Here is a 15,782-nt window from a genome sequence, read left to right as displayed (position 1 = left end):
TAAGACCACCACGGACTTTTATTTAAGGCAGGGCGTGGGGAAGCAGCGCCCAAGTGCAGGAGTTCCAGCAGGCGGGCGGGGCCCCGGAGAGGCAGGTTCTCATTGGCCAGAACCCAGAGGGCAAAGTCGGTTGGTTGGACTTCCAGGGGGCGGGGCTCCAGCTGCAAGCCGCTGACTGGTGCGCTCTGTGCGGCGCCTACTTCTGCGCAGGGATCATGTCGTCGATGGACTGGCCTTTTTCCAGCTTCTTCTCCATCTCCACCATAAGCTTTACGCCATCCACCACCAGCTGCACCTGTTCGACCTCGGAAGAGCCCAGCCGATCGGCGTTGGAGATGTCGAACACGGCGCCCACCGCAGCGGTGTCCACGCCACCTGCGCGGGAGCAGACATCACGGAGGCATTGAACAAGAGCAGAGATGCAGGGACCGCCTTGTGCCCAACTGCAAACGCCTCGGAAAGTCGCTGTTCACAAGTCACCGGTTCTCACTATTGGACACTGCATGCCTGGACTTTAGGGTGAGGTCTCTGCTCAACCGTCCAACAAGAAATTATAGATAGCACAGGCCAGCGAAATGGCTGAGTGTGTAAAGAAGTTTAATGCTAAACCTGACGACCGGGGTTTAGTTCCTAGGACCCACGTGGTGGAAGGCGAGAACTGACTTTGGAAAGTTGTCCTCTGACATCCACACAAGTGAAATGGGAGCGCCCCTTCTCACACAGATAAATTTAATTTAAAAAAAAATATATACCAGGCATTGGTGGTGCACATATTTAATCCCAGCACTCGGGAGGCAGAGGCAGGAGGACTTCTGTGAGTTCGAGGGCATCCTGGCCTACAGAGTGAGTTCCAGGATAGCCAGAGCTACACAGAGAAATGCTGTCTGGAGGAGGAGAAGAAGAAGGAGAAGGAGGGGGGAAGGGGAGGAAAGGGAGGGGAGGGGGAGAGGAAGGGGGAGAGGGAGGAGAAAGAAAGAAAGAAAGAAAGAAAGAAAGAAAAAAGAAAAAAGAAAAAAGAAAAAAGAAAAAAGAAAAAAGAAAAGAAAAAAGAAATGAAATGAAATGAAATGAAAAGTAGGTGTGGGTATGGTGGCATATGACTTTAAACCCAGCACTCAGGAGGCAGAGGCAGAAGGATCTCTGTAAGTTTGAGTTTGAGGGCAGAAGGATCTCTGTAAGTTTGAGTTTGAGGCCAGCTTGATCTACATAGGGAATCCTGGGACATTCAGGACTACATAGAGACCCATTCTATCTCAAACAAAACTATACATATTATATATAATTTACTGTTACGTGTATGTATGTATATGTATATAAATATGAGAGAGAGAGAGACAGAGAGAGAGAGAGAAGGCAGTAATGAAAACTATGGTTAAGAGTGGCAGCCTGGGGGTTGGGGATTTAGCTCAGTGGTAGAGCGCTTGCCTAGCAAGCGCAAGCCCCTGGGTTCAGTCCTCAGCTCCGGGGGGGCGGGGGGGGGGAGAGTGGCAGCCTGCAGAATGGAATGGCCGTATTCCATTTACAGTTGGAGACTCTGAGGAGCCAGTGGAGGATCAGGGATGTATGTAAAACACACATCAACTAGTCTTGACCCCGGAACTTGCAGGGACACCCCTCCTCTTTAGAGCCCTCCCCGGACGGACGCTGCGGGGCAGGGCGGGACGCACCTGTGCCGCGCTTCTGCAGACGAAGGCGGGTGAGAATCTCCTCAAACTTGGGGTGCTTGCTCAGGTTCGCCAGCTTCACGTGCACGCCTCCGCGCAGCCCGGTGCCCAGGTTGGAGGGGCAGGTGAGCACGTAGCCCAGGTGCTCGTTCCACATGAAGGGGTGACCAGCCTTCTTGAAGATCTCCTCAATCTGAGAAGGGGAGAGGGCACCAGGAGTTGGGTTCCAAATGCAGTCTGCCAGGGAGGTTCTGAGGGGCCAGGTGTTAGGACGTAGGTGGGGGTGGGGCTCCCAATGGCAAAGATGGGGCTGGTTTCCGACCCTGGGGATGGGAATAGGGCTTGGAAAATGCATCCGGGTGGGTTCGGAAAGGTAAGCTTAGGCTAGGGCGGGGATTGGAAGTGAGGGTGGGTTAGTGGGTGAGGGTGGGGGAATGGTCAGGACCCTCTTAGGGAGTGAAGTCAGAAAAGGCAGAGCTTGCTGTGTGTGTTCATGTGTGTATGAGTGTGTGTGCATATGTGTGAGTCTGTATGCATGTGCGTGTATGAGTGTATGCATGCGTGTGTTCGTGTGTGTATGAGTGTGTATGAATGTGTGTTCATATGTGTATGAGTGTGTATGCATGCGTGTGCATATGTGTGAGTCTGTATGCATGTGCGTGAATGAGTGTGTATGCATGTATATGCGCATGTGTGTGAGTGTGTAAGAGGCAGAGATTGGGGGCTTGGTCAGTGTGGAAGGGGAGGAGTCTTGGGAACTGGGTGTGGTGAGTTTGGAAGGGCAGGGCTGGGTTCTGGAAGAAGCTTGGCCTTACAACATGGTGTTGCAATCAGGACACAGGAATCAGCAGTGAGACGCAGACACCCACCTTCTGCAGGCCCACGCAGAAGCGGCGGAAAACTTCCTTCATATTGCCTCCTTTCTCCATGGAGATCACGCGAAGGTGGTCCTCCTCATTCACCCACACCAGGAAGCTTTTGTTGTCGTTGTGCCTAAGAAGGAGTGACCCAAGGCCAAGAAGTCAGCAGGAGCCCCATGGCCCAAGAAAGTAAACGCATGACTTTGTCCATAGCCTTTATGGACAGACTCCGGCACACCGGCTTCCCAGTCACAACTCTGCAAAACTCCAGACCAGAGAGAATAAGGACTTTCATGTGCCCAAGTCCCTCAAAACCTTCAGGCTTAGCTTCCCTCCTCCCCTTGCAAGCACTGGCCTGTGGCCCTGGCACCCAGAAGAAGGAAGATCTTGAGTTTGAGGTCAGTTTGGGGTACAGTGGCCTTGTTTACCTCCTGTGACCACAGGTCCTACAGACAACGTTTTATCCATTTGGATTCCAAGATTATCCATTCGGATTTGCAACCCAGAGTTCTCAGAGTTCAACCATGTTCAGTTTTTTTTAATTATCATTAATATAACAATTTTAATGATTTTTTTATTCAGAAAGAGGGGGCATTCCTTGGCTGCCATTGAAGTGGTAATCCTCCTGCCTCGGTCTCTGCAGTATAATGAATGCAGGCATGCACCACCCACCAGCCTAGCTGATTTAGTATCTATTTATTTATTATTTATTTATTTTACTATTACTATTGTTGTCATTGTTGTTGTTGTATTTTCATATATGTATTTTTTGTACGATGCATTTTGTTGTTGTTTCCAGGACAGAGTTCCTCCGTGTAGCCCAGGCTATCCTGGAACTCACTCTGCAGACCAGGCTGGCCTCAAACTCAGAGATCCATCTGCTTCTGCATCCTGACTGCTGAGATCAAATGTGTGTGCCACCACCACCTGGCCTTGTACAATGGATTTTATAAAGATGGCCTTTGTTGACCAGAGTGGTTCCTGCCATCAAGGACCCCTCCTGGCTTAGGCCTCCCGAGTAGCTGATATACAGGGATGTATGGCCATACTCCTAGTGATAGCTGGAATTTGAATTCAGGGAATATAAATGTTCTATTTTATTTTATTTACCACAGTAAGGATTAAATCTGAGTACTATGCATGCCAGGGAGATTCTCTACAGTTGAGCCACACCCCATCCCCTCACAGGGGGATTCTAGGCAGGGGCTCTACCACTGAGCCTTGCCCCACCCCAGCTCTCTTTTCAGTTCTTACTTTGAGACCAAGCTGACCTCAGACTCACTGTAGTCTGGTTGGCCCCGAGCTTGGGACCTCCTGCCAGTCCTGTGCCAATAGTCCTGGCTAATGTAATTTCACTCTACTTCTTTGGTCCAAGTTTCCTAACCTATGATGCCTGACCAAGGATAGGCAAGGTTTGAAGGCAAGATCATTGTCCCCTGCAATTGAAGGGTCAGAGGGCCAGAAAGAAGCCGGAGGAGCTGGGAAAAGGAGAGACTCACCAGATGCCACGGGCGTCGGGCCAGTCTCGGGCCATGCCTGAGGCCAGCAGCAGAGGTGACACGGGCTTGTCAAACAGGAAGTGGTCATCAATGAGCTGCTGCTGCTCCTGCTCTGTCATGCTCTTCAGAGGGTAGTATTTGCCCTTGAACTCGCCTGTCAGGCTGTTGAGAGCTGAAGGGCCACAAGGAGAGCAGTCAGCAGCCTCACTTCCACTGAGGTGTCAAGGCTGGAGGACCCCACACCATTTTGCCCTAACACTGTGAACCCAGACATCAAAGAGGTCTCCAAACCACCTACAACTCCAAGTCTAAACCCAAACACATGACCCGTTCCCAGCTTTTACTGAGACCCCCTTCTGTGACCCCATGTCATCCAAGGACATAAAGCAGACCCTCCCCCAAGTGCACCCTCAAGAGTGTGTGATTCCTGGACCAAGACTGGGTCCTATCATGTAGCCTAGGCTGGCCTCAAACTCACTATGTGTGACATAATTATGGAGGGCTTAAGATTGACCACTACAGAGGTTGGGAATTTAGCTCAGTGGTAGAGCACTTGCCTAGCAAGCGCAAGGCCCTGGGTTCCATCCCCAGCTCCGGAAAAAAAAAAAAAAAAAAAAAAAAAAGATTGACCACTACAGGGATCAGAGGCAGAGGCAAGTGGATCTCTTTAACTTTGAGACCAGCTCGATCGACACAGTGAGTCTAGGGCAGCCAGGGCTATGTAGAGAGATGCTGCAAAAAATAAAAAATAAAAACAAACAAACAAAACCCCGAAAGACAAAACAAAACCAGAACAAAAACCCCCAACTCCCTACCTCTGAAAGATTAACCACTGTCCACTGTAGAATTTACACCTTGTATTAGCCAAGGGCACATACTTGTAATCCCAGCATTTGGGAGGCTGAGACAGGAGGATCACTAGTTGGAGGACAGACAGCCTAGGCTACATACGGAGTCTCTGTCTCAATGGAAGAAAAGAAAGAGAAATTTGCAGCCATTAGGAACATCTGTTATTGTCTGTTTTCTTTCCTTGTTTTTGAGGATATGATTAAAGGCTGGCCCTTCAATTCTTGGTGATCCTCCTGTCTCAGCCTTCCAGGTACTGGGATTACAAGTATAGGGTGCCAGGCTCAGGCCAACTAACAGAAATAACCCTCTGTCAGTTCTCTGCCACACTCACCTGATTCGTGGCTGTGTCACCTCACCTGAGAAATCTCAGCTTCCCACTCAGAGTAATGTTTACTGAATCAATGAATCGGTGAATGAGACAGCAATGGGTGTGAAGATCTTGGGGCAGCTGAGTGCAGGGCTTCCCAGGTTGCCTCAGTGTGCTATGACCCTCCGACCCCCCACCCTCCAGCACAGCACAGGTAATGCAGCCATTCTTCTTATGCCAAGGCCAACTCCGGTGGAACCGGAACTTGAACCCGGTGCAGCGGTTGGGATCTCACCTTCCACGGACAGCTTCTCTACAGCACGGCGCTCTCCGCGGGAGCAGTGCGGGGGCAGAGTGTAGCCCTTGATGCTGCGGCCAGTGCGCACGCGGCTGCTCAGCACATAGTTGGGGTCCAGATCGTCTCCACCCTGGGGAGCACTGGGGTATCAGGGAAGGAAGTCCTGGCCATCCCCGGTCTCACTCCAGATCTTCCAAGATTCTCACTGCAGCTCTTTCAGGGTCTCCCCAATCCTCCTGAGTATCCCCTCATGGGGATCTCTGGGTCCTCTGGGGTCTCCTAACTTCCTCCTGGGACTCCCTCATCCTCCTAGGTGTCCCTCATGTCCTCTTGGAGGGTTCTGCCCACTTCTTCCTGGATCTGCCCCAGGTCTTCTAGGATCTCCCCAGAGGCTTTCGGATCTTCCCCAGATTCTCCATGTTAGTACTGAGCTCTTCCTGCGCCCTACCCACTGCCCACCACCTGTCCTCAGGACACTCAAAAATCTCATCCTGTCTCAAGGGTCTTCTCTGTCTCCCCATATCCCCATGTCTACTCTGCGACTCTGCCTTCTCTGCTCTCCACCACCTGCCCCTGGGGTAACCTCAAGTAACCTTGAGGTTCTCGTGGTTGAGGTCGGTCTTATGCTTGTCTGTGGGTTTGAAGCCACCATGGCGGTCCTGGATGATGGGGTCAAACAGGTCCTTGAAAACAGTGTAGGACTCCTCATCGCCGGCCACACAGCCGACCGTCATGATGAAAGGGTGACCTGTGGGGAGGGGCTAAGTTCAGCACTAGAAGGTTTGTGATGGAGGAAGGTGTTCAGTATGGGGGAAAGGGTCATTTCAGGGACCAGGTAAACAGGGCCAAAGATATTAGAGCTCCTTGGAGACCCCAAATTGTAGCAGGTACTCAAACAATCCACTTCCACAGAGGACTCGGACTGCAAACTCAGAAGTATAGCCCCTGCCTAGAATCCCCCAGTGAGGGGCTGGGGGCGTGGCTCAGTGGTAGAGCCCCTGCCTAGAATCCCCCAGTGAGGGGCTGGGGGCGTGGCTCAGTGGTAGAGCCCCTGCCTATCATGCAGGGAGGAGTTTCTAGATATCTTCATATCTTTCAAGGAGAGAGAGGGAGAGAGAGGTAGAGAGGGGAAGGAGCTGAGGCTCCCAGGAACAGGCAGATATCTGTCTGCCCAGTGGTCTCCAATCCTTTGGTCTGTCTGTCCTGCTGCAGGCTCACCCGGGTTGTCCACCCCAGTCTGGATGACATCGTCCAGAGTGAAGCCGGATGGGGTCTCCTTGTCTCGAAGCTTATTGTAGAGGTCAGGAGTCAGCACCTTGGCCATGTGGTTGTTGTGTTTGCTGAGGTCTGGGTACTCCTCCTGCGACTTGTAGTTCAGCTTGAACTTGTTGTGGGTGTTGCCGAACGGCATGGTGACGGCCTTTGGGACCCTGCGATCAGACAGGATGCTGAGCTCAGACCCAAGAACCCAGTTGCTGGGGGCTTACAGTCCGTCGGACCGTGGACTTGAAACAAGGGGGGGGGTCCCCTTCTGTGAACTCCAGCCTTGTGAGGAAATATCAGGAGCCCAAGTTGCCTGATGTGGACACATCCTGGCTATGTGACCCTGCTGGGGATCCAGTCTCTCTAGCTGGGAAAGGACGGCAAAACCTTTTGTCTAAAGTCAGAAAGGACAGTCCACATTTAAAAAAAACAAAAACAAAAACAAAAAAACGGGACAGGGGCTGGGCTCCATTGGCCTGCCCAGCAAGTTTAGAACCCTGGGTTTGGTGCCCAGCAAGTCTGGGTGTGGCTGCTCATGCCTGTCATCCCAGCTCTCAGAGTATCAAAAGTTCGAGGTCATCTTCAGTTACGTAGAGAGCTGGGGGCCAACCCGAGCTACAGGATTCTCCATCTCAACCCAGAGGAACCGAATATAGGCCTCGGCTGGGCATGGTGGTCCATGTTTGTAATTCAAACACTCTGAAACTGAGGCAGGAGGATTGCAGTGAACTCAAGGCTAGCCTGGGCTACAGAAACCCTGCCTCCAGAAATTAACAATAAGATTAATAAAAGAAGTCAAGGATCTGGAATCAGAGGGTCTGGGTTCGAATTTCGGCTTTGTTACTTAAACTAAGCTGTGTGTCTCTGAGGAACCTGTTTGACTTCTCTGTTTACTTCTCTGTAAAGTGGAGATGCACAGAGGCAGTGCTTACCTCCTGGGTTTAAAGACAGGTAAGGCTCATTGGCCAGTGCCTGGCACATGACATGGATATTTTATTCAGCTGTTGTTCTTGGGTCTGTGGTGGTTTGAATGAAAATGGCCTCACAGACTCACTTCATTGACTGTTTGGACCCCTAGTCTGTGGAACTGTCTGGGAAGGATTAGAAGGTGTGGCCTTGTTGGAGGAGACATGTCACTGCTTGTGGGCTTTGAGGTTTCAAAAATCCACCCCATGCCCAAGTAACTCTCACTGCCTCTTGGTTGTTGATAAAGATGTGAGGTCTCGGCTGCTGCTCCAGCACCATGCCCACCTGCCTGCCACTCCGGAACCGTAAGCCCCGAATTAATGCTTTCTCTCTCTCTCTCTCTCTCTTTTTTTTTTTTTTTTTTTTTTGTTCTTTTTTTCGGAGCTGGAGACTGAACTCAGGGCCTTGCACTTCTTAGGCAAGCGCTCTACCACTGAGCTAAATCCCCAACCCCATGCTTTCTCTTTTTAAAGTTGTCTTTGGTCATGGTGTTTGTCACAGGCCAATTGAAAATGAACTCCGGGGCTGGAGGGATGGCTCAGAGGTTAAGAGCGCTGACTGCTCTTCCAGAGGTCCTGAGTTCAATTCCCAGCAACCACATGGTGGCTCACAACCACCTGTAATGGGATCCGATGCCCTCTTCTGGCACGCAAGCATACATGCAGGGAGAATGTTGTATACATAATAAATAATTATTTAAAAAAAGAAAGAAAGAAAGAAAGAAAGAAAGAAAAAGAAAATGAACTCCGACAAGCTCTGAGTGAGGACCCTGGTAAAGATTATATGTGCACATGTGAGAAAAGGGATTAAAGGCTCCACTAAGATTCTGCTCCAAATCCGTTCAGGTACCTGCTACATTAGGACCGGAGGCTTTAGCCACTGCTCCCAATCCCTCCACCTCTGGCTGTGTACAGGGCCCACATCTCTCCTAAGTCACTCACTGCTCTGTGGCCCCAGGCTGTGGCTGGGCTTCTCTGACTTTGTATCTGTGACACTGAAGCTTCCCCGAGGGATGGGCAGATCCCTGAGTTCCAGCCCATGCCTGATGAGCATGGTTGCAGCAGGGATTCTGACAGCTAATGCTCTCATTTGTACGTGTGGGTTCGTGTATGTGCACACGTGTGCACACTCCAGTGGTGGCAAAGGATGACCTCAGGTGCTGCAACATTGTTATTTTATATATTTTATTTTATTTTGAGGCAGGGTCTCTCACAGGCCTGGAGCTAGACTGGCTGGCCATCGAAACCCACTATCTATCTATCTATCTATCTATCTATCTATCTATCTATCTATATATATATATATATATGTATATATATATATATAGAGAGAGAGAGAGAGTGTGTAGCTTGAGCCAAGCCCTAAGCTGCCCCAGTCACCTCTCCAGTTCTATCATGTGTATTTTATTACTATTGTTTTTCTTTATAACTTTTATCGAGTAGACCCCTGAAGCGCTGACTGTGTGTTGGGGGTGGGGCACTGTGCCTCCATCAGGACTGGACCAAGCTGAGAGAAGAGGGTGGGGCGGGACAGAGACCCAAAGCTCTTGAAGCTGCTACTTTGTGGCTATTTTTAGATGCTCCTCACCCCCCACTGCCACCTGTCCCTCCCTTCTTGCTGGCTCGCCTTGCACTAAGTCAGCATAGGGACAGGTGGGCTAGGGTGGCCAGGAGGACACACGGCCAGGCCCTAAGGCTCAAGGACACCCTGGGCTTCCAACCCAGATCTCTCCCTTTAGAAGGTTCTGTGTCCTCCCCCCTCCAAGACTGGTGGCACCCCAGGAGACAGGACACTGAGGCAAGCAGGACGCAGAAGCAGAAAGAGCCTCCAAGTCCCCGAACTCATCACAAATTCTCTAGGATCTCAGGTAAACTGAGTCATGTAGCCCCAACCCTTCAAGATCCCAGAATCAGTCAGAGGACTCAAAGGAGAGCCTGCAAGACAGTTCATCAGGTAAAGGTGCGAGTCCCCAAGTCTCACACGAGAGGGTCAAAGTGGTCCTGTGACCTCTGCCCCGTGTGCACTGTGACATTGTCTACCCCCAACTCCACACACAAAACGAAATGTAATAATTCTTAAAATTTGACAACGAGAGAGAGAGAGAGAGAGAGAGAGAGAGAGAGAGAGAGAGAGAAGAGGAGAGGAGAGGAGAGGAGAGAAAGTCCAGAACAATGAGACACAAGGTCACAGAGATACAACACAGACCCACATGCTTACAAAGTTAAAGGGCCACTGACAGATGCCAGTGAGACAGCTGTCTGTATGGGGACAGTTGACTCTGCTGAACAAAGTCCCAGCCCACCCTACCTTGCAAGGAAGGGACACTTGGCTGCTACTGATGCCTAGGTGGCTCAGGCATTTGTCCCCACAACTTCTGCTGCAAAATCCACAACCATAACACGACCCGGTGAGAGGACCCTTGGACGCCTGCACCCCACCCTTACCCCCACCCCGTGACTCCTCTCAGGCCCTACCTGGCTGGCTGGCTCCTGAGTGTCTGTCTTTGCTGTGGAGGTGGTGGTGACCCGGGGGCAGCCCCTGCAGCCCCTGGGTTATATAGAGGAGCCTGCAGGGTGTGACTGGCCAGGAGGGGCTGTCCCCAGGGAGGGGCCCCTGAGGGCAGCTGAGCTTTCAGCTCATTGCCCAGGCACCGTGCCCACTCCGAAACCAGGCGTGCTGCTTGCCCAGCCCCATGGCCTTGTATGGGCTGCCCCAGGGGCTGACTAGCTCACTGGTTCCCAGACCAAGTGCTGAGTCTAGCTGGCGGGGGACAGCTGGCCCCCCGCCGGGAACATGGGTCAGTAATACTCTGGGTGTCCCAGGCACGTAATAAGCCCTGGCCCTTGAGCCTGTTACAGCCTGCCCTCAGCCCCCACAGCCTCGATTGTAGCCAGCACCCTCCCTTAGCTTCATGACTTGCTGAGCATCAGCAGCTGGGAGAACCATTTCACTTTGTTTCCTTTGTGTTTTTGAAATAGGGTCTTTCTTAATCTGTAGCCAAGGCTAGCCTAGAACCTGCTATATAGTCCAGGCTGGCCTCAGATTTGTGACAATCCTCCTGCCTCGGCCTCCTGAGTAGGATTATATGCCTGTCTTTAGTTATTTAGTTGTTTCTGCTTTTTTGAGACTATGCCACCCAGTCTGGCTTTGCAATCATGGCAATCCCCCTGCCTCAGCCACCCAAGTGTCAAGCTGTGTGTCATTTTTTGCAGTTATAGGCTCAGAACCGTGCATATCAGACAAGTGTTGTTCTTTAAAGCCAGGACTCCAGCCTACAGCACCTGGGGGAAATTTTGCAGTGAAGGCCAAGGGCCCCAGACCCAGGGAGGATCCTGGAGCCAGAGAGAGGGGCCTGAAGCTACCCAGCCGCAGGGATGACAGTGACTGCAGCCGAAGTTTGAGAACCAGGTTCAGTTTCTCCCAGAAGCCCAGTGCTGGTTGCTCCTACCACAGTGGAATGGACAGAGAAAGTTACAGAAGCAGAAAAACCACTCTTGGGAAAACAAACCTGGAGCTGAGGGACGTGGCCACCCTCAGCCTGCCCCTCGCCCTGGATCCACCAGGGATAGAGTTATTTTTAGAGCAAGCTTCTCCATGTCTACAGAGCCCAAGACCCAGGCACTGGGGTGGGGGTGGGGGTGGTCAGGCAGCAGGTGTTGGGGGGAGCAACCACGTGTCCAGGTTAATTATAACCAGGCATCTCGGATGTCCCCAGGCCTTGCCTCCTTACATGGATAGCCTAGACCCCTGGTGGCTGCTCTCATCCCTTGGGAGAGGGGCTAGGTCGCCCCAAAACTGTGGAAGGCAGACCAGAGCAGAACATAGTATGACAGGAGCCTTTTGTACCTCAGCTGTGACCAAGGACTTCGGGGTCGAGGAAGGGATTCATGGAAGTGAGACACACACGGAGGAAGTTTCCTCCTCTGCCTGGGAGGAGCCAGGATTGCCCCAGGCTCCCTCCGTTGATTCTGTCTGAGGTAGTCAGCATGGCTTCACTCCACTCTGCCCAGGCTGGTGAGGGGAGCCTGCTCTAGAGGGCAGAGAATGGAAGAAGTGTTTAAAATGTTCAGCCTCTGATCCTGGCACCCCATGTTCCTTGCCAGCATGGTCAGATAGCAAAGGCCTCCCTGGGGTCTTAGAAGGTGATGCCCAAGAAAGTAAAAGCAACTGGATTTCAAGAATTCAAGGTCAACCTGGTTTACAGAGCAAGTTCCAGGACAGCCAGGGCTATGCCGAGGAACCCTGTCTCGAAAAACATTGGTTTATTGAACCCTTGCCGGGGAAACAGAGGGTACACGGTGCCCTCCCCCTCCTGTGACCTCTGATGTGGACAGAGCCGGTTGTGCAGGGAGGGAGCAGAGAGAAGAGCAGGTGCCAAGGTCCGGAGGAAGGAACGCTGAGGGAAGACTGGAACAGCCCAAGGAGGGCACACAGAAGACACTGTTGGGCAAGGAGCTCATAGGAGCCCCCGAGGGTTAGAGGCAGAGAGAACCAGGCTCCGGCCATGTCAGAGGCTCACCAGGGAGCACATGCTGCCCTCTGAGAACCCCTCTTAGGCCATCCAATTTTGTTTGTCTTTCCAGATAGGGTTTCTGTGTAGCCCTGGCTGTCCTGGAACTCTCTCTGTAGACCAGGATGGCCTTGAATTCATAGAAATCCTCCTGTCTCTGCCTACCCAGTGCTAGGATTAAAGACCCTGGTCACCATGCCTGGGTCAGCCTCTTCTTTTCATTAAAAAGATTACATTTATTTATTTATTTATTTATTTATTTATTTATTTATTTTCAGGGATGGGGCACTGAGGAAATCAGAGGACAATCCTGTGGTAATCAGTTCTCTTCCTCCACTCTGTGGGTCCTGAGGATTGAAGTCAGTTTGGCTGCAAGCACCTTTACTCACTGAGCCATCTTGCCAGCCCTTGCTCTAAGTCCTTTGTCTTTTGGAGATGCTGAATTCGGGAACTCAGCGTTCCAGGATGGTTTGCAAGCATAGGCTAATCATGTGACCTGGGATGAGCCAGTTCACAGCAGGTTCTGCCTGCCAGGAGACATAACTACCAGGAGGCTAGTGTGGCTGCTGATGCTAAGTACTGCTCCAAGTGCTTACACTGTGACTGTGAACACTCTCAACGGCAGAGCACAGAAAGGTTAAGCTACCAGCCCAAGGGCAAACAGCTCGGAGGAGAAGAGCTGCCAATCATAGGGGTATAGGGCAGCTCAGAGGGTGTAGAGCTTTGGTGGCCTCTGGGCAAAGCTGAACTGTGTCCCCAGTCCCTTTCCAGGTCTCCATATACTCCCTCTGTCTGCTGTGTCACTCCTGACTGTCTTCTCCTGGGTGCTGAGAGCTAGTAAGGGTGGAACTGGGCTCACTCAGCAGCCCAGAGTCTTGAGAAGGTTGGGGACCAAGGCCTCAAGAAAGTCATGGAGAATTCGGGGACGCAAACTGCCCTTTTTGTTTTGTACGGAATACCACTATTTAGCTCAGGCTGTCCCAGGCCTCACACCTGAGTCCTTCCTGCCTTGGTTTACAGAGCAATACCACTACAGGCAGGACCCACCATGCGGTATTTTGCTCATCGGCTGTTTTGAAGTCTTCCTACCATGTAGCCCAGGCTAGCTCGAAGTTCCTAGACAATCGTCCTAGCTCAGTCTCCCAGTTGCTGGGATTATAGGCATTTGCCATGTTCTTATCTGAGGTCTCCGCAAATAATTTCATCTCTCAGAGCCTCAGTTTCCTCATCTTCACGTGGCCTGGCATAGGAGCCTCCTCCGGGTGTGGCTGTCTGGCATAGGGGTTCTTCCATTCTTTGGCTGTGTGATCTCAAAGAACTCACTAACTTCTCTGGGCTGCATAGTCCTCATCTATACAATGGACTAATAAATGCACGTGGTGGGAGCATGAACAGAAGTCGTTTGCATGGAGGATTTGGTTTAGACCCTGTTACAGGGGTACCCTGAAACCCAGTCCTGCTTTGGGGTGTGCAGTGTGCTGCAACAATGGCTGTCTTCCTCGAGTTTTGTTCCTAATCTATATCTCGTGTCACATGAGGAAGAAGGTGGCAGGTGAGGGAGCTACAGGGCCCAGGAGATGAGGAGATGAGGAGAGGGGGGCTCTCCAGGGTGTCTGGGTCTCACAGGCACCTGCGCATGCGCAGCCATTTTCCTTTTGCCATAGCGGAGGGAATGCCTAGCAAGGTCAATCCTTCCATCAGCTGGTCCCAGGGCTAGAACTCAAGTTTTCAGGCCCAGCAACAAGAGCCTTTAGCTGCTGAACCATGAACCATCTCACCCACCCAAAGACCTTTGGAGGAACTGCTGGATAACGGTCTCCGGGAGTAGGTTCCCTGAATCTGGTTCTGTACACCAGGAACCGGAGGACAGAGAGGTTGGTCTCCATCTAAGGGGTCACACAGCCAGCAAATGACAGAGCTGGGATGTGCGCCTGACCAGCCCCTGTCTGCTTTACGATGGACATGCGGCAGATCCGTCGTTAGTATCCTGAGACCAAAGCGGTGGCATGGAGCTTATCTGCCCTCTTCATTCCTCTTCATTCTAGAAATAGCTAGAACCGTTACAACACGAGTTTATGTCTAGGATTCAATTCACGCTCCGGTTCCAGGACGTTGCTATGCACTGGTTACTCACAGTTCAATTTGGCGGACACCTGTCCCTAGTGTGGCGACCTGGACTGTTCAGGGAAGAAGACGCTGGAGGCCAAGAGGCTGCGAGCCTGGGGAGGGGAGGAGGTGGGTCACAGGAGAAGCCAATGAGAGCTTCGTGGTGGAGGACATCTGGGCTCTGGAGGGTGAGCACAGCTCAGGCGGCTCCGTGGACCCGCATTGCCCTCTGGCGGCGGCATCGCGCACTGCAGGGACCTTTCAAAACTTCCGTTCGCCCTGTAAATATTTGCTGCGCACCTACATCGTACCGCGATACGGCCTCGCCCTTGAGGATGACCAGAGAGACACAAGACACGCGTTGTAGAATAAGCAGTAGGATTGTAAATTTGAGTTCGGCTGAGCTTTAGAGGGAGACTATCCCCCTCAGTTAAATAAAGATAACTAGGGTACAGTGGCTGTATTTTCAGCATTAAGGGTACTAAGAATCCTCATGACTGTGAGGTCATACTCAGATACACAGTGAGACCCTGCCTCAAAAAGGGAGGGGGAAGAATTAATACAATTTAAAAATACACACACACTCGGGGTTGGGGATTTAGCTCAGTGGTAGAGCGCTTGCCTAGCAAGCGCAAGGCCCTGGGTTCGGTCCCCAGCTCCGAAAAAAAGAACCAAAAAAAAAAAAAAAAGGAATAAATCTTCAAAATAAACAAACCCCTCTTGTTTATATGTCTGTACGTATACACGAACACACATGTATGTCTGCACATGTTCCATCCATGCATGTGGAGGCCAGGCTCTCCTTGGACGACTCCTGAACAATTCCCAGGAGTCAGTTTTCAGGCTCCATTTGGTTCTTGGAGATGAAACTCAGGTTCTCAAGCATGGCAGATAGCGTTTTTACTACCGTCTTGTCAGCCGGAAAGAAACTGTTGTGTAAGGTTCTGAGGTTGCAATTATTGAAACAGTATTTTTGGAGGTTTTTATCTTTATGTGCATGCTGTGTCTGTGGAGGCCCTGGAAGAGGGTGCTGAATCCCCCGGAACTAGAGTTACAGATGATTTTGAGCAACATGTGTGGGTTCTGGGAATTGAACCTGGGTCCTCTGCAAAAGCAGCCAGCGTTCTTACCTTAGGAGCCATCCTTCCAGCCCCTTCAAGAAAGTTCTTTTTTTCTTTTTTCTTTTTTTCGGAGCTGGGGACCGAACCCAAGGCCTTGCGCTTGCTAGGCAAGCGCTCTACCACTGAGCTAAATCCCCAACCCAAGAAAGTTTTAATTACGTTTTTATGTGTTTACTTCATATGTGTGAACGTATGACTGTACACATGTAGAAGTCAGAAGACAACATGTGAGAGCCCGTCTCTGTCCACCCTGAGGGTCTCAGGGATGGAACTCAGCCCCTCAGGATTGGCGGTAAGCACCTTTACTGTCTGAGCCTTCTCGCAGGACCCCAGACAGAG

At 51.4% G+C, this 15,782-nt stretch overlaps 1 protein-coding gene across 2 annotated transcripts; it reads right to left on the bottom strand.

Moving 5' to 3' along the window:
• Ckm (creatine kinase, M-type) lies at positions 1-10,336 on the bottom strand. Of its 2 annotated transcripts, NM_012530.2 has the most exons (8): positions 10,181-10,257; positions 6,696-6,907; positions 6,071-6,225; positions 5,475-5,607; positions 4,024-4,195; positions 2,534-2,657; positions 1,668-1,857; positions 1-375 (listed from the first exon to the last, which is right to left on the bottom strand). In NM_012530.2, exons 2-8 carry the CDS (start codon positions 6,886-6,888, stop codon positions 197-199), a joined length of 1,146 nt encoding a protein of 381 aa, NP_036662.1. In that variant the 5' UTR covers positions 6,889-6,907; positions 10,181-10,257; the 3' UTR covers positions 1-196. The 2 variants fall into 2 exon arrangements, with proteins under 2 accessions (NP_036662.1, XP_017444265.1); XM_017588776.3 differs by lacking the exon at positions 6,696-6,907 and having other exon boundaries at positions 10,181-10,336.
• Positions 10,337-15,782: the final 5,446 nt, after the last annotated feature.

The sequence above is a fragment of the Rattus norvegicus genome, chromosome 1 (genome assembly GCF_036323735.1).
Source record: "Rattus norvegicus strain BN/NHsdMcwi chromosome 1, GRCr8, whole genome shotgun sequence".
NCBI classification, from domain to species: Eukaryota; Metazoa; Chordata; class Mammalia; order Rodentia; family Muridae; genus Rattus; species Rattus norvegicus.
The sequence above is the reverse complement of the archived record's forward strand: the minus strand, read 5'-3'. Positions and strand labels throughout refer to the sequence as shown.